General features: G+C 36.6%; 2 protein-coding genes and 1 pseudogene across 2 annotated transcripts; 2 read left to right on the top strand and 1 right to left on the bottom strand.

Moving 5' to 3' along the window:
* Nucleotides 1-870: 870 nt before the first annotated feature.
* ptdss2 (phosphatidylserine synthase 2) lies at nucleotides 871-18,042 on the bottom strand. The gene is made up of 12 exons (XM_065297721.2): nucleotides 17,235-18,042; nucleotides 12,857-12,958; nucleotides 12,120-12,202; nucleotides 7,766-7,833; nucleotides 7,543-7,677; nucleotides 7,413-7,463; nucleotides 7,173-7,286; nucleotides 6,906-7,024; nucleotides 6,708-6,822; nucleotides 6,491-6,636; nucleotides 2,313-2,498; nucleotides 871-2,237 (listed from the first exon to the last, which is right to left on the bottom strand). The coding sequence occupies exons 1-12, from the start codon at nucleotides 17,333-17,335 to the stop codon at nucleotides 2,072-2,074; spliced, it is 1,386 nt and encodes a 461-aa protein (XP_065153793.1). The 5' UTR covers nucleotides 17,336-18,042; the 3' UTR covers nucleotides 871-2,071.
* On the top strand, nucleotides 7,904-8,902 carry LOC141281530 (uncharacterized; the record flags this gene model as incomplete). Its single annotated transcript, XM_073813392.1, has 1 exon — nucleotides 7,904-8,902. A coding segment is annotated over one exon (999 nt), but the record flags the coding sequence as incomplete, so codon positions are not given.
* LOC141281531 (uncharacterized) lies at nucleotides 9,026-10,825 on the top strand (annotated as a pseudogene).
* Nucleotides 18,043-19,006: the final 964 nt, after the last annotated feature.

Genomic DNA, 19,006 nt, shown 5'->3' on the forward strand with positions numbered 1-19,006 from the left:
AAAAACAAAGATTTTGCCATCTCACTTGTTTTTTTTTTTACATTATTAGGCCTGGGCATAGATTAATTTTATACAAAATAAAAGTCATTTTTTGCATAATATATATTTGTGCTGTGTGTGAATATGTATATTTAAACACACACACATACATATATCTTTTTTATTTAAATATAATATAGAATATATAAAAATATAAATAAATATATACACAAATGTAAATGTTTCTTAAATACATGAATGTGTGTGTATATACATATACGTATATACACATATATACATAATAATTACACAAAGCACAAACTCATATGTTATGCAAACAAAAATACTTTTATTTTGTATGAGATTAATCTATGCCCAGCACTAATTTATATTCTTGTCAGACACTTTTATCCAAAGTGACTAAAAGTAATTTTAAGTCAAAAAGTATCAAGGAAAAGTCAAAAAGTAGGTTTAAATGATTAAAAATACAATTAGCATATTTTTCAGAGATGTCAAAGTAGCTTTGCTGTCAAATTGACCCAAACATAATAGGAGGGTTAAAAGGTTAACTTTACTGCCCTAGTGACAGCAAAGGGACCATTTTTCTGACAGTGTAGATTAATAAACAACTGAAAAAGAAATGCACTGACTGTGGTTGTCCAAAAACAAGTAAATACTGTCGATTCTCAGAAATAAGGAATACCATGCGTTTTATTCTGTATTATTTCAAGTAATTTAACTTTTATTAGGCAAATAAAAGCTTGCAGAATTGTTAATCGTTGTTCGTTGCACCTACACAATTTCCATCACCACCCATATTTTATTAGTTTTGCTTATAACTTTCTCAGAAAGCGCAGTTGACTTTCTACCTGCAAAAAATGAACTCATAGATTCAAAACACAGCGGGGAAAAACCACCCCTTTATTTACTGAAAACAATATAAAATATGACCTTTCAGTTTTATACTTCTCATTTGAAGTATTTACATAAACTACTATAAGCAGAGGCAAGCAGATCATCAAATGGTCCCACTACAATGTTTTAAAGAGAGAGAAACTGATCACAATTTAAATGAGAACATTTACCGTTTGGACGATCACCCTTAAAATCAAATCAAAAGTTGACCCCTAACACCTTAAGTAACATGATACGAGACATCTGAGGGATTGGCGCTTAAGTAGAACAGGTGCTACACAATTACATTCACAGTAAGAGAGTATAATGGCATTGATACATTAGATACATCAGTTTTGGACTTGCACATTATTTATCAGACACGCGTCATCATCACAACACAACCTACCCACTGTGACGTACAGGACATTTAGCAGCTTTACAAATACAGCATTAGCTGTAGTGTGTTTGGTACTGTTATGCTTTGCTGCAAAGAAAACAAAACGGGACTACAAGCATCAGCCAAGTGAGCATTTTAGCCGTTTTGGTGTCATGCATGCAAGCAGAAAGTCTGAAGTCAGAATTTGGTCCATCCTGAAAATGAGATTGTCCTCTCTTCTTAGTGTGTGACGTGCTCGTGTCGCAGGCACGCTCACCTTCATTAGCATTGGCTTAAGGATACAACGGATTAAATTAATAGTTACATTCTCAAGCATTTTTTTTTTTTTAAATAGTACAACAGATCACGTGGGAGGTCAGAGATGTTGGTCCTAAAACTCTCTCCTGTGAAACAGACAGATAATCCAATAATTTATTATTTACCTTAAATGTACATGAAACAAGCGCAGATTATTTAAATCTTAGTTGGCTGAGTGTTCACTTCTTTTGGTTCACTGCATAGTGTCAACACGTAGTGTCTAGCATAGCACCAAATCAACGAAAAATAAACCCAACACCGGAGTGACAGTGGAACCCGAACCTAAACGCTTCACCTATGTAACAGCTATAGATTATTTTTCCTAAATACACGACGACTCTCCTAAGCAGGAGAGAGAAATTTTAACCTCGGCTCATCTGGATGCAGACCAACAGACACCCGTGAGCGGTGGCGGGCTCTGAACAGGGGTTACAAATAACACATTTACACACAAACGTGTCCAGTGGCTATACGCAGCAAGAAGCGGCTCATGCGATGAATTCACGACTTCCTGTGCCGGACTGTGTCCGAGTTGCCGTTTAGTTTGCTGCGGCCAGATGTGGCCGAACTGCCGGTGCTTTTGTCTGCGTTTCCAGGGGATCTCTCCCGCTCCGTGGACCCTTCCTGTTGACGCCGGCGTGTTTCTTTGTATCGTAGCGTGATGTCACTGTTAATACAGGAAAGTCTGTCAGCTTACGCACACAAAACTCACAATTGATGGCTGGTTTGTGATTGTTATTACCGAATGAAGAATCGCCAGAGGGTCCAAGTGAGGATGAGAACGATTCCAAGTATCCAACACTGAGTGACGAAGAAAGGGATTGGTAGCATGATGGTTTTGGGATCGTATTTGACCACAATCAGAAATTCTGTTACAGTGATTGTTGAGACGATCCACGCCTGCTGCCCCAATTTCTTATGAAATTTCCTAAAATTGAAATGACACAATTAACTGCTGAAGACATGCAAATGTGAACACAGAAAGATTTGCTTACATTTTATATTTATTGTCTAAAAACTAGACTTATTTTCTTAAGGCTATTTTGCTCATCAAGAAAATACATCTTACTGTATCTTAAGAATTTTTAGATATTTTTACTGAAAACAAGACAAAAATACTAAGTAAAAAAAGAAATTTTTCGCAATGAGCTTACTTATCCATGAAAAAATTTTTACACTACAAAAAAATATTTTCAAGAATTTAGTGTTGGGCAGATTTTTTTCCTTGTTTTATGCACAAAATCACTTAAATTTGATATTTTTGGTCTAAAAACTAGACTTAATTTCTTTGGTCATTTTGCTCATCAATAAAAAAAAATAGATATTTGTACTGAAAACAAGACAAAAATACTAAGATTTTTTTTTCTTAAAAATCATTTTTTGCATGGTACTTAAAATAATTAATAAACACACTGCAAAAAATAACTTTCTAACTTAGTATTTTTGTCTTGTTTTCAGTAAAAATATCTAAAGATTCTTAAATCAAGATGTTTTTTTCTTGATGAGCAAATTACCTAAGAAAATAAGTCTAGTTATTAGAAAAAAATTATCAAATTTAAGTGATTTTGTGGATAAAACAAGCAAAAAACTCTGCCAATTGGGTAAGCAAATTTTTCTTTAAAAATCTTGAATTTTGCTAACCCCATTGGAAGATTTTTTTGCTTGTTTAATCCACAAATTCACTTAAATTTTATATTTTTTGTCTTAAAACTAGACTTAATTTCTTTGGTCGTTTTGCTCATCATTAAATTTTTTTAGATATTTTTACTGAAAACAAGACAAAAATACTAAAAAATGTTTTTCTTGAAAATCATTTTTTTGCATGGCACACTGCAAAAAAGTTTTTCAAGAAAGAAATATCTTAGTATTTTTGTCTTGTTTTCAGTACAAATATAGAAAAATTCTTAAATTAAGATGCTTTTTCTTGATGAGCAAAACGAACCAAGAAAATAAGTCTAGTTTTTGTACCAAAAATATTAAATTTAAGTGATTTTGTGCATAAAACAAGTAAAAAATCTGCCAATAGGCTAAGCTATTTTTTCTTGAATTTAGTGTTTAGGAAAAATTTTCAAGATTTTTCTGCTTACGCCATTGGCAGATTTTTTTGCTTGTTTTATGCACAAAATCACTTAAATTTTATATTTTTGGTCTAAAAACTAGACTTAATTTCGTTTGTCGTTTTGCTCATCAATAAAAAAAATAGATATTTGTACTGAAAACAAGACAATAATACTAAGATTTTTTTTTTTCTTAAAACTCATTTTTTGCATGGTACTTAAAATAATTAATAAACACACTGCAAAAAATAACTTTCTTACTTAGTATTTTTGTCTTGTTTTCAGTAAAAATATCTAAAGATTCTTAAATCAAGATGTTTTTTCTTGAGGAGCAAATTACCTAAGAAAAAAGGCTAGTTTTTAGAAAAAAATTATCAAATTTAAGTGATTTTGTGGATAAAACAAGCAAAAAACTCTTCCAATTGGGTAAGCAAATTTTTCTTTAAAAATCTTGAATTTTGCTAACCCCATTGGGCAGATTTTTTTGCTTGTTTTATCCACAAATTCACTTAAATTTGATATTTTTTGTCTTAAAACTAGACTTAATTTCTTTGGTCGTTTTGCTCATCAATACATTTTTTTTGATATTTGTACTGAAAACAACACAAAAATACTAAGAATTTTTTTTCTTGAAAATCATTTTTTTGCATGGCACAGTTTTTCAAGAAAGAAATATCTTAGTATGTGTGTCTTGTTTTCAGTACAAATATAGAAAAATTCTTAAATGAAGATGCTTTTTCTTGATGAGCAAAACGAACCAAGAAAATAAGTCTAGTTTTTAGACCAAAAATATAAAATTTAAGCGATTTTGTGCATAAAACAAGCAAAAAAATCTGCCAATAGGCTAAGCAATTTTTTCTTGAATTTAGTGTTTAAGACAAATTTTCAAGATTTTTTTCCTTACCCCATTAGCAGATTTTTTTGCTTGTTTTATGCACAAAATCACTTACATTTTATATTTTTGGTCTAAAAACTAGACTTAATTTCGTTTGTCGTTTTGCTCATCAATAAAAAAAAATTAGATATTTGTACTGAAAACAAGACAAAAATACAAAGAATTTATTTTCTTAAAAATCATTTTTTGCATGGTACTTAAAGGAACAGTATGTAGGATTGTGGCCAAAACTGGTATTGCAATCACAAAACGTGTGGCTAAAACTGGTACTGCAATCGCACAGCTGGTGGCCAATATACCAAACGACAACATAAACATCAGTTGAGGGCTGCAACTCCACTTTTTAAATGACAATATCCTGGCTGGAACGCTGTTGTCAGTGATATAAGTATTTGAAATGAAAATGATTTCTTAATGTCTAGTGACATATCAGGACCATTTAATGATTAATTGATATAAATTTCTTACATACTGTTCCTTTAAAATAATTAATAAACGCACTGCAAAAAATGACTCTCTTAATTTCCTACTTAGTATTTTTGTCTTGTTTTCAGTAAAAATATCTAAAGATTCTTAAATCAAAATGTTTTTTTCTTGATGAGCAAATTACCTAAGAAAAAATGCTAGTTTTTAGAAAAAAATTATCAAATTTAAGTGATTTTGTGGATAAAACAAGCAAAAAACTCTTTTTTTTCTTTAAAAATCTTGAATTTTGCCAACTCCATTGGCAGATTTTTTTGCTTGTTTAATCCACAAATTCACTTAAATTTGATATTTTTTGTCTTAAAACTAGACTTCATTTCTTTGGTCGTTTTGCTCATCAATACATTTTTTTTGATATTTGTACTGAAAACAACACAAAAATACTAAGAATTTTTTTTCTTGAAAATCATTTTTTTTGCATGGTACACTGCAAAAAAGATTTTCAAGAAAGAAATATCTTAGTAATATTTTGTCTTGTTTTCAGTACAAATATAGAAAAATTCTTAAATGAAGATGCTTATTCTTGATGAGCAAAACGAACCAAGAAAATAAGTCTAGTTTCTAGACCAAAAATATTAAATTTAAGTGATTTTGTGCATAAAGCAAGCAAAAAAATCTGCCAATAGGCTAAGCAATTTTTTCTTGAATTTAGTGTTTAAGAAAAATGTTCAAGATTTTTTTCCTTACCCCATTGGCAGATTTTTTTGCTTGTTTATGCACAAAATCACTTACATTTTATATTTTTGGTCTAAAAACTAGACTTAATTTCTTTTGTCGTTTTGCTCATCAATAAAAAAAATAGATATTTGTGTTGAAAACTAAGATTTTTTTTTCTTAAAAATCATTTTTTTCCATGGTACTTAAAATAATTAATAAACACACTGCAAAAAATGACTCTCTTACTTTCCTACTTAGTATTTTTGTCTTGTTTTCAGTAAAAATATTTAAAGATTCTTAAATCAAGATGTTTTTTCTTGATGAGCAAATTACCTAAGAAAAAAGGCTAGTTTTTAGAAAAAAATTATCAAATTTAAGTGATTTTGTGGATAAAACAAGCAAAAAACTCTGCCAATTGGGTAAGCCAATTTTTCTTTAAAAATCTTGAATTTTGCTAACCCAGACGGCAGATTTTTTTGCTCGTTTAATCCACAAATTCACTTAAATTTGATATTTTTTGTCTTAAAACTAGACTTATTTTTAAGGTTATTTGCTCATCAAGAAAATGCATCTTGACTTGAGAATTTTTAGATATTTATGCTTAAAACAAGACAAAAATATTAACTACTTTTTTGCAGTGTAATGGCCAATCTTAAAATATTTCTCTTAATAACTGTTTATTCGACATATTAATGCTTATCAAAGACTTCTTTATCTTAGAAGAATGTTTATTTCCAGTCGATTGAATTCAACAGTGTAAAACAGGTCAGACTATGCTTGAATGCAACCCAACAAATGGTTTAAAACAGAGCTCAAGGTTGTACTAACCCATCGTCCATGAAATCGTAAATCTCTCGCATGCCAACTCCACCCACATTTACGAAGAAGACCAGTCGTAAAAGCACCAAGTAATGCTCGGGAGGCATCCACAACACAAACTTCAGATAAAAAGTATTCAACTCCGCCAACAAGAACTGCAAAGAAAGGGAGAAAATTAAAATCGAGCAATTCTGAAGTTGCAAAATGCACCACTCATGTGACTTACCATAAAAATGATGCCCAACACCGCCAACCACCTGCGCAGGTTAGACGCGGGGCGCCATTCAAACTTCACCCAGCTGTAAGGGGTGAACTGGAAAGCAATACGCTTGATTTTCCCCCTGTAACACAGTGAGAGAGTTTGACTTGTAGTGAATGTATGAACTGATGGATGAAATGCATGAATGCATGTAAATATTTTTACTTGTATGTTGGGATATTCCACAATCCCTGCCATTGATACGGTTTCATGGACAGCCAGCCGAGAGTCTTCATGCCACAATAAATCCCCAAGCCATTGCATAGCAACACATCCATGATCCACTGAAACAAGAGAAAGAAGAAGTTTTGTTGTTTTTATTCCAACTACATGACAAATGAATGACAAGTCTTGGCAGTACAGAAATTATAAATAGGGAAAATGCATGACTTCACATGAATTCTAGGTTTATATGTGGTGTGTGTGACTCACATGGTCCCACCAGCACTCCGAGAAGTTGGGTAGCTGGTGTTCAAGGCTGTATTCCAGGAACTCGAACATCACGCTTATGATCATACACATCCACCAGTCCCTGATCACCAGCGTCTGACACATATAGAGACATACAGTACGTGACTAATAGATAGTGATTCAGTCTTTGATGCTGAATTTAGAAGTGTGGAGGTCTGTTCGCCTGCTAGAACAGCTTATTTTCAGCGAGTCGACACTAACCTTGATGTACCAGCCGAGAAAATGAGCAGGAACGAATCCGTCCATTTTGTCCTGTTAAAAAAAAACGGCATTAGGAGAGAGGTGTAACTTACAGGTTTCCTAAACAATACGTTATTTATAACATGGGTACCCAGATATTGTGGAAGGGGTCTGTAACGTTTTCAGGATCATAAATGAGACAGTTTCCTCCATAGTCTCTTTCTGGAAGCGGGACGCCCAACTTTGGGTCGATGTATTTCATAAATTGCCTTCCATCATGAACAGTCTGCCAAGAGAAAAATCATTAGAAAGTCTGCATTAAAATATAACACAATACCCATAAAATGTAGTGGGGGAGTTTGAGGTTGACACACCTGGAAGAGGATGAAGATGAGGAAGAGCTCGTAGACGACAGACACACACAGCCAGAAACGCCAGTATGCTGCGGCAAAGGCAAACATACATCATTAAAACACTGCTCTTATACAAACTATAAAGTTAAACTATCAGTCTGTCTGTCGATCCGTCCATTCGTCTATCTATCCATCGCTCTGTCCATTTACCTGTCTGTTTATCTACCTATCATAGTATACCTGTCTGACTGTCTATCTACTTATCTGTTCGTCTACCTGTCTGTCCATCTGCCTTTCTATCAATTACTCTGTCTGCCCATCTACCTGTCTGTCTGTCCATCTATCTATCTGTCTACCTGTCTGTCTGCCTGCCTATCTATCAATTACTCAATCTGTCTACCTGTCTGTCCATCTATTTGTCTGTCTACCTATCTATCAATTAATCAACTATCTGTCTGCCTGTCTGTCCATTTATCTGTCTGTCTGCCCATCTATCAATCTGTCCGTTCTTCTACCTATCTGTCTGTCTGTCTATCTATCAATCGGTCTATATGTCTACCTGTCTGTCCATCCATTCACCTGTCTGTCTGTCTTTCTGTATGCCTTTCCATCTACCTGTCCGTCTGTCTGTACATCTTCCAATCAATCAATCAATCAATCAATCAATCTGTCTATCTGTCTGTTCGTCTACCTGTCTGTCTGCCTATCTATCAATCGGACCATCTGTCTGCATGTCTGTCCATTCACCTGTCTGTCTGTCTTTCTGTATGCCTGTCCATTCACCTGTCTGTCTGTCTTTCTGTATGCCTGTCTGTCTGCCAATCAATCAATCAATCATTCAATCTGTCTCTCTGTCTGTTCATCTGTCTGCCTGTCTGTCCATCTACCTGTCTATCGGTCTTTCTCTTTGTCCATCTGTCCATCTACCTTCCTGTCTGTCTGTCTATCTATCTATCTATCTGTCTGTCTCCCCATCTATCAATCTGTCTGTCTGTCTGCCTATCTATATATCAGTTTATCTGTCTGCCTGTCTGTCAATCTACCTGTCTGTCTGTTCATCTATCAATCTGTCTGTTCTTCTACCAGTCTGTCTGTCTGTCTATCAATCGTCTACATGTCTACCTGTCTGTCCATTCACCTGTCTGTCTGTCTTTCTGAATGCCTGTCTGTCTGCCAATCAATCAATCAATCAATCAATCATTCAATCTGTCTCTCTGTCTGTTCATCTGTCTGCCTGTCTGTCCATCTACCAGTCTGTCTGTCTGTCTATCAATCGTCTATATGTCTACCTGTCTGTCCATTCACCTGTCTGTCTGTCTTTCTGAATGCCTGTCTGTCTGCCAATCAATCAATCAATCAATCAATCAATCAATCAATCAATCAATCAATCAATCATTCAATCTGTCTCTCTGTCTGTTCATCTGTCTGCCTGTCTGTCCTTCTACCAGTCTGTCTGTCTGTCTATCAATCGTCTATATGTCTACCTGTCTGTCCATTTACCTGTCTGTCTGTCTGTCTTTCTGAATGCCTGTCTGTCTGCCAATCAATCATTCAATCTGTCTCTCTGTCTGTTCATCTGTCTGCCTGTCTGTCCATCTACCTGTCTATCCGTCTTTCTCTTTGTCCATCTGTCCATCTACCTTCCTGTCTGTCTGTCTATCTATCTGTCTGTCTCCCCATCTATCAATCTGTCTGTTCTTCTACCTGTCTGTCTGTCTGTCTGTCTGTCTATCAATCATCTATATGTCTACCTGTCTGTCCATTCACCTCTCTGTCTGTCTTTCTGTATGCCTGTCAATCTACCTGTCTGTCTGTCTGTACATCTTCCAATCAATCAATCAATCTGTCTATCTGTTTGTCCGTCTTCCTGTATGTCTGTTGGCCATCTATCAATCTGTCTGTCTGTCTTTCTGTCCATCTACCTGTCCGTCTGCCAATCAATCAATCTGTCCGTCTGTTCGTTCGTCTACCTGTCTGTCTGCCCACCTATATATCGGTCTATCTGTCTGTACATCCACCAGTCTGTCCGTCTTTCTGTATGTCTGTCCATCTACATGTCTGTCTGTCCATCTGCCAATCTATCAATCGGTCTGTCTGTCTGCCTATGTCGGGTGTAGGCAAGTTCGGTCCTACAGAGCCGCAGTCCTGCAGAGTTTAGTTCCAACCCTAATTGAACACACCTGAACAAGCTAATCAATGTCTTTAGGATTTAGACAGCAGGTTAGATTATCAGTGCTTAGTCTAAAATATGCAGGACTGTGGCTCTCTAGGACCGAACTTGCCTACCCCTGGCCTATGTATCAATCGGTATATTCATCTGCTTGTCTGTCCATCCACCTGTCTGTCTGTCTGTCTAGCTGCTGTGTGTCTTTCTGTATGTTTGTCCATCTACCTGTCTGTCGGTCTGTACATCTTCCAATCAATCAATCAATCTGTCTATCTGTCTATTCGTCTATCTGTCTGTCCGTCTTTCTGTATGTCTGTTGGCCATCTATCAATCTGTCTGTCTGTCTTTCTGTCCATCTACCTGTCCGTCTGCCAATCAATCAATCTGTCTGTCTGTTCGTTCGTCTACCTGTTCATCTATATATCGGTCTATATGTCTGTACATCCACCAGTCTGTCCGTCTTTCTGTATGTCTGTCCATCTACATTTCGGTCTGTCTGTCTGTCTGTCCATCTGCCAATCTATCAATCGGTCTGTCTGTCTGCCTATCTATCAATCGGTATATTCATCTGCTTGTCTGTCCATCCACCTGTCTGTCTGTCTGTCCATCTAGCGGTGTGTCTTTCTGTATGTTTGTCCATCTACTTGTCTGTTCGTCTACCTGTCGGTCTATCTGCCCGTCCGTCTGCCTATCTATCAATCGGTCTGTTTATCTGTCCATCTACCTGTCTGTCCATCTTATCTGTCAATTTGTCTGCCCATCTATCTGTTTGTCTACCTGTCTGTCTGTCCGTCTGTTTGTCCGTCCGTCCATCCATCTATCTATCTGAGAGATGCGCAGTTTGGTGGTTGTATAAATCACATTAACTTTATTTCTGAGAGGTTTTGGGTTGTAGTTTACACATTTTACATTTATATGCCTGTAGTTGCTGATTATATGAGGTGTATATTGTTTTTCAGACCTTTAATGTTATAAAGGTCAATATAAACTCTCTTTTAGTTCCTTGAAGTAGGAACCATTGTCCACCACAAACCAAGCCAATGCAAATCATCCCACTTATGGAAATTGTGCCTCCATAAGTCAATTTGTAAAAGGATGGAAGGAACAAAAGGATTATTCTTGTTATTAAGAATGTGTGAAGCCATATTTATTTTGTTACTGTTTGACTGTTTGTTTGTTTGTTTGTAGTTTGTCCGCCTCTTCTAAATCTCCAGAGTGTTTCCATGTTTGACTCTCCAAACAATCCTCTAACCACACCCTGCTGTACTCGCTCTCTGAACAATCCCTTCTGAAACAGACTGAAATTCAACACTGTTGCTAATGCAACTGGTGTCTCAACTCATGTGGATCTGCATGTCAGATTTTCTGTGTAAAGGAGAGACCTAATTATCTCTTCTTTTGGAGACAGGAGGATGGGTTTGCTGCTTTTGATCAATCACTCAACCAGCTGGTCCAGCGGAGCGAGTCGGCCCTCATGACAGCAAGAATGTCATTTCAGCACAACAGAGAAGTGTGAATGTGTGCGTGTTTCAGGAGGAAGAGGAGTTTCTTTACATTGTTATGCACACTTATGTTGTTCATTGACCTTGATGTTTCCATCATGGCTTTGTTGTCCTTCATGCATTGTAATGTTTTAAGAATCATACCAACTTAAATTTAAAGCCACAATGTAGGTATGTAATAAAACAAAAACCACTTGCACAGTGTGATATATAATTTTTTAGTTTACTAACACAAAATTCTATTCGGGAAATTCTAGACATGACCTAAGTTATTCAGAATAGATGAACATGAACAAACTGATTTGGTCAAAGTCTGACTTTTCATTGCTTTTTGAGGAAAAACTTTCAAAGAGCGTGTTTAATTATTAAAGGCTGTGTGTACAATACAATATGACAAATCCAGCAATGTAGTGTTTCATCATGCTTCACTGCTTCTTTCTGGGAAAAAAACCTTGTTATGGGACAATGGCTGTTTTACAACCAGCTGAGCTGTGTCACACTACAGAAAATTAAACATAAAATTGCTTGCTGGGATGGCATCGGCTTAGCTGTAGTAATGCTACAGCTGCAATCACTAAAAACCTTGTTGACATGAAGTTTGTGTAAATGTTACTTATGTAACTAGGTTATGGTTATTGGAGTAAAGGTCACTGGTCTGACCTGGGTTATGGTTTCATCACATCAGAGGAAATGTTAGGGGACTGACCTGGGTGAGGGCGTGTGAAGGGACCATCTTTAGCTTGTGTTACGCCAAAGCAAAGGAACACCAGGATACTGGCCACGATACCTCTGAAACACACACATAAAGATACATCATTCAAACGAACAAAGAGACAAATAGCTGCACAGCCACACCTAAATTTCATCAAAAGATGCTGTGGTTCCATATATTTCTATATACACATAAATTTTAAGGTAATGTAAATTAACATTGATTTAACATGAGAAAGTCATTAAAAAGAAATCACTTAACAAATCACATACTTTAAATACCTTTCATATTTGTAGCACAAAAGTACTAGTTATGCATTAAAGCTTTATATAAATAGTTAGTGAAGTATTTTAACTATGAGCCATAATAATAGTGGCCCTTGACTCAGCAAACACCAAACAAATGCACGTGGCGTCCATACAAAAACACAAGCTGCTCTTTCTGATAAAGGTCAGGTGTTTTGAGCACAGCGGGTCAGTCGGTGACCTGGACTTTGCAATCGGCAGCAGATGTCACACATAATCCTGTTAGCCAATAGAAACCATGACACTGCCAGGTACACCCATAGACATCACTCTTCACATCAGCTCACTTTAACTTTAGCTTCGATTCAAGAGAAAAAGTTGTGAGCTTTCTCTATGTTGCTCTAAAGTGTTCTTGTTGTTCGTCTCTGTCCCGTTAAACATGTAGTGCTAAAGGTTAAGGACACAAAACAGACATCACACACATACCTTTTAGTGTTGTACGCTGTATCATGTGGCGTCTCCTCCAATAGTGTCACATAAACTAAAGCACATGTCAGTATGAACAGGACAGTCAAGGTATGTGCTCGCCTGCACAAAGAGGAATAGACAGACAGACAATGAAGCATATACAATACACAGCATTAAAGAATTAAAAATGCAGAAAACAATAATGGAACTACATCTTAAATAGTGACAGACTGATATAATGCAGTGGCCAATATATTGCCCGATATTTGAAGGGGTTTTTGTGTTCCTCAGACGTAAAGCCCGAAGTCTAACAGACTGTAAAATGATCAATTTTTATACACTTTTCACGTTGTCGAACACTCTGGCATAGGGGTGTACAAGATATATCGTTTGCAATAATATCGCTGTTGTTGTTTTAACAATGTGCAAAAAAGTTTGAGTGTACACATTTAATTTGCATCCGCTTTCAGAGCGTCATGTAGCAGCACATTTGATTGTGGCATGTGTGGCTTGTTAAAAAGAATGTCATATTAATTTTGAATACTTTAGCCCATAGGTCTCCAACGTTGTTCCTAGAGGGCACATGTCATGTAGGGGTGGGCGATAAACCGGTAGACAAAATTAACCGGTAGAAATTTGCCAACCGGTAGAGATTTTGGACTATCGTTTCTATCGAGGTTACGTGCCCACGTCACGCTCCTGTGCGTGTGGTCGCGAAAACGTAACGTTTATACACGTATTTAAGCACTGCAGTTTTAAAACAAGTTATTTTAAGCCATTGAAACACAGACAACAGATCTGTATGCGTGCGTTCTTTCTGTGTGTCAGGAGCGGACAAGTCGCGCAACCGCTGCTCTTTCTGTCTGTGAGGAGAGTGCAAGTCGCGCGACCTCTGCTTATTAAGCTCGTGAGCATTTTTTCCGCTTTATTGGCCTTAAATACACATATGCGTCAAAATTCCCGTCTTTGCAAGCATCATCATAAACACGACCAGTAAGGTCTTAAGAGAAAGTAAACAGCTAAAAGAGAAAGCGCATGTGTAACAGTGTATTGGATCCGGACTTTGGTCTTAAAGGGGAAGTTACCTAATTTTGCTCCTGTCTGTCACTCGTGTTAATCAAACAGCATTGAGAAAAAAATCTCTCGCTCCTGATTAAATCACTTTTCTACCTTAAATAAAAATATATATAGGCCTATACATACATGCATAATTATTTATTATCATTCTTATTGACTGTGTATCTTCAGAGAGCTTGAGTTTTGTTTGTTTTTATCTTCTTTCTATGCTTGTATATGTTTTTTGTGAGAATTATGAACATTTCTATGGTATTAAAGATTTAAACCTTATTAAAACATAAAAAAACTCTACCGTGATACATATCGTTATCATGATATAAAATTAATCCTATCGTGATAGAAGATTTTGGTCATATCGCCCACCCCTAATGTCATGCATATTTTAGTTTCAATCCTACTCCAACACACCTGCCTCGAATTTTTAGGTAGCCCTGAACAACTTGATTAGCAGGTTCAGCTATGTTTGGAGCTGAAATCTGCAGGACAGGTGCCCTCCAGGAACAGGGTTGGAGGCCCATGCTCATTGCAATACCTATAATGCAAGCAGAGGATGTGCACTTTTTCTTATGTCGGTCACGAGCGGTGGACACACATGAACAGGGTTAAGGGAAGTTACTTGGGCTGTGACGGTTGTCATAACCACCGCAGTGTTGAAGTGCGACCTGTGGTGGGGAAGTGCGCCCTGGCACCCACCGAAATGGCCAAGCACATATGCACAGTTGCTTCATACTTACTTCAAGTCGCATCTCAAAACAATGCGGATAACGTGACCGTGCAGCTATCCCTCCTCTTCAAAGTGCGTGGGCGCTCCAGAACGTCTTTCAAAACCTAAGCATTGCTTGACGCTGTGACGAGCACAAACCGACGGAGAAAGAATTTGCCGCCTTCGAACATCCACGTTTATTAAGAACTGTATATCTGATCCTCATTTTTATATTTCAAAATATATGTATGCAAATATAAGACCTATATGCATCAATGTGCGCGTGCACATATGCCCATTCACGCCCCCCACACACAATCTATAACCACCGCACCATTGCGGTGATAAAAAAAATGCCACTGTCACAGCCCTAGAAGTTTGTGTTTTTCTGATGAATACAGTCAGTTAAAAAAATTAGGGATGCTCCGATTGATCGGCCGCCGATCGGTACTGGCCGATAATGGCGTTCAATTACTCAATCGGCACTCGCTAAATTTGCCGATCTTATGAACCGATCTTTGTGTTTACTTTTGTCATCATAGGGATCCTGAATGCAGCTGCAATTAGAGACCATTTTTTAAATAGTGCAAGCATTTTTATAACCCGTTGCTCATGTGCGACGTGAACTCTGAACAATGAACTACATAACCACGTGAAATGGCCGAAGAGGAATTCACTACATTAAAGCAATAAGTCATTATATAAAGCTGTTCATCACTTCTTATGTTTGATGAAAGTTTGCATTGTCTGACTTACTGTACAATGCTATTTTTGCTTCAAGTACACTACTATTTACTTGAATGCTACGGTTTTAAATCATAAAGACCTTTTTGTTTGGGTAATAACACCAACAATAACCTTAATCATAATCATATGTTGCAGGAAAGAGCTAGAACTAGTGATACACCGATGTATCGGCCGCCAATATTTATCGGCCGATTTTTGATGAATTTAAAACCATTTCGGCAATAGCACAAGAAAGGCCGATACCAATTGTTTATTAATTAACTGCATAAAGAAATTCATTATATGTAAAAAATGAGTTAATGTTGTTAATAAAATAAATGCTGAATAGCAAAAACCACCTTTTTAGGTTGTCATGCTGTCTTATTATATTTGTTTTAGCTTAATTTGTGCCTCTCTTATTATGTTGGTCAGTTAAATGTTAATTAGATCCAACCCATGTTCAGTAAAATTAATTTGATGCAGAAATAAACTAGCTAATAGACCAACTGTATAGTATTGTATACAAGTGTTTAATATCGGTATCGGCCAGAAGTTGTCTGTTTAAATCGGTATCAGTATCGGCCCAAAAACATCGGTGCATCCCTAGCTAGAACAATAAAAAAAACAGAAGGATCCAAAATATTGTCTGTTATCTTTATCTGCAAAATCGTAGCAATTATCCAGATATGTGTTGTTGGGTTTTTTTTTTTTGCTCTATCGCACACCCCAACTCTGGCGTGCAGCAAAGTACAGTTAGATGTCAGATCTGCAGTATATACACCATACAAAGGTTTTGGGACGCCCACTTCTAATGAACAGGTTTGACTACTTTAGTCATTTCAGTAAGCACAAATCTGTATGCTATAGCATATAATGACATTCAAGAGAACTGTGTGTGCACTTGTAATTTTATAGCAACAGTTTGTTAGTAGAGACTTGAACCCAGCTGAACTTCTTTAAGACGACTTGCAGGCTTTGAGCCAAACAATCATCACCCAAACTATCACTGATTTGTAGGGGCACAGTCAAGACTCATTTTAGCTGAGAAAAAGTATTTTTCAAAACTGTTGCAACAAAAATGGAAACAAAATATTTTAAATGGTATTGCATTAATAATTGTTTTGATTGGAATAACTGGAATAGATCAATTTGATTTATCTCAATGGCAATTTAACAACCTAACCTTCTAATCTAACAATCTTCAAATGGCAATCTATGACTATATTCATATATTATGGCTATATCTGCAAAGTTTAAAATGCAGTTTAGGTGAATTGGAGAAGATCAAGATATAGATCAATGTGTAGTGTGTATAGTTTTTTGTCTGTAAAAAGAAACAATATAGTGTAGTACTAAGAGTGGGTCACCACTGTGCCGCCCTTAACATCTTTATTAGAAGGATTGTCCACAATACTTTTGCATATATGAAAAAGTAACAAGCTTGTCAAGTATGTCACACATATTCAAAATGTGACCTCTGCAAAGCGCACAGGGAGATTTTAGGGTAAGGTCCCTTGCTCAAGGGCACCACAGTTGCAACCGGTAATTTTCAGAGATACTAGTAGGTACTTTTGTGTAAACTTCTGATCAATCTACACTTTTTATTGAGAGAGAGAGAGAGAGAGAGAGAGAGAGAGAGAGAGAGAGAGAGAGAGAGAGAGAGAGAGAGAGAGAGAGAGAGAGAGAGAGACTCATGCAAAGCATTAATTGATCGAGTCTCATTCTGCTGATGTTGCAGAAGAGAGAAAAGCCGAGCAAAGCCTTAATACTTTTGACCATCAGCCTCACACTCACACACACATAGTCTCCTACAGGAAAACACTTCAATCCAGACACCAGCATGTCAACAATATATTGCATAACTAGGTTAAACGTTTATAATTTACTCACCAGAAGAAGGTGTTGGTTCCATCGTCAAACACTTCAGATTCAGTGCGGCTGATTGGATGAGGCTCTTCTGTGCCTGATCTTTTACTTTCACCTTTAGCCATCACAGCAGACACACACCTGTGACTTACACCTGAACGAAAATAAACCTAACCTGGCCCACTTGTGATTTTAACCTGAACTAACAGCTTCGTGACCTCATGCACCTGTGCTTTCAACCGAAACCATCAAATCTAACACCCAAGCTTGACTAACTAAACCTGATCTGTAACGAGTTAGGCTACCCTCAACAAAACTGACTAACATCTGCGTTTTCAACGTAATATTATTTAAACATGAACCAGTGTGAACTAATTCAGCCTTTTTTGCTGTAAGTAAAACTTACCCAAAAACCAACGTATTTTATGTCAACAAGGCAACCTGAATAAATCACTACAGTTAAACAACTAACCCGAACCAACGGATACGCACGAATTACTACACAAACCACCTCATGTGTAGAGTTGAACGTAACCTAACATTAAAATAACTAAAAACACATCGATTCTTCAGTAACGATGTGCTCGTGCATCCCGCCACTGCACGGTAACGGAGCGCGAGCGTGTTGACCGGATCCACGGTCGCCCGACGATTTCTGAACTTGCGCTAAAACAACTTCTCAGAACGTTATACGTGAACGGCACATAAACTCATCTTCTGTTTCGACGGTTATTAGACGATTTTACATATTACAAGCGCTGCGCAGTTAACACGCGCAACTCTTGTGCGCCTCAGAAAAAAATTATCATCGTAAGGTCGCGCGTCATAACGTCATTTCCGCTCATGCCATGCGGCGTCATAAAAAAAATGTATTGTCTTTTATCATCAAACGTGCAAAAACGCAGTGCGCTCAGTAAGTTACAGGGCAATTATATACCAGTTTGATGTCTTATAATTTATTTAAACATTTATTTAAACACATGACTCAAATGTATCATTGTTTTTGTGTCTTTACGGGTTAACACACTTTGAGATCTTGGATTGGATTAATGAAAATGTTCAAGTCATCAAAATAATTGTATCTTTCATACAAATTGATAACAAGACTTATTCTAATGTCTTTATTTTTTTATTTCCTCATACATAGCTGCAAACACTGTTGATGTTTATTATATGAGCAACTCCAAGCATTATATATATTACTTTTCTTAATTGCAGCCACTTTATGTAAAATACATTAACTATTTCCTGCTTCATCAAAGTAATGGTAAAAGTCCTAAGACAGAGAGAGCAAACTCAGCACAAATACAGCACTCAGTCAGTCTAAACATGACAACACTTCTCATCAAAGCCCAAGGCTCTCTCTCACTCTCTCTTGCTCTCTATCTCTCTTCTGAGCCTGTTTACACTTGGCATTAACATGTGTTTTCGTCGATCGGATCGCAAGTGGACGAGAGAGACACATTTAAAGTTACACAATATTGTGTCGCATAGGGGCGCTGTTGTACCACTTACTCTAAACCAAGCACTGGAATCATTTCTGAGCCTGTCTTTCTAACAGCCTGTTTTTTGACTAGCCCTCAAGGTAGGTCGCATACTTTTGATAATGTTACAGTATTGTAATACAGATTCAAGAAAAATACACATTTTTTTTTCAAAATATGGCATGTGGTTAATTTACTCATATATGGAAAATTCTTTACCTCCAAATCTAAACGTGCATTGAAATTAAACTATTTTAAATCACTTTAAAATAGAAATAAATTACTATTTGAAACAGAAACGAGAAGTAACAA

This window comes from Paramisgurnus dabryanus, chromosome 23 (assembly GCF_030506205.2).
Source record: "Paramisgurnus dabryanus chromosome 23, PD_genome_1.1, whole genome shotgun sequence".
NCBI classification, from domain to species: domain Eukaryota; kingdom Metazoa; phylum Chordata; class Actinopteri; order Cypriniformes; family Cobitidae; genus Paramisgurnus; species Paramisgurnus dabryanus.

Coding starts and splice junctions, on each gene's coding strand:
- ptdss2 (XM_065297721.2), bottom strand. CDS start 17,335: ATGGCTAAAGGTGAAAGTAAAAGATCAGGCACAGAAGAGCCTCATCCA. Junction 6,823..6,905: donor TGGAATATCCCAACATACAA/GTAAAAATATTT, acceptor ACTGTGTTACAG/GGGGAAAATCAAGCGTATTG. Junction 2,499..6,490: donor TACGATTTCATGGACGATGG/GTTAGTACAACC, acceptor TTTCAATTTTAG/GAAATTTCATAAGAAATTGG.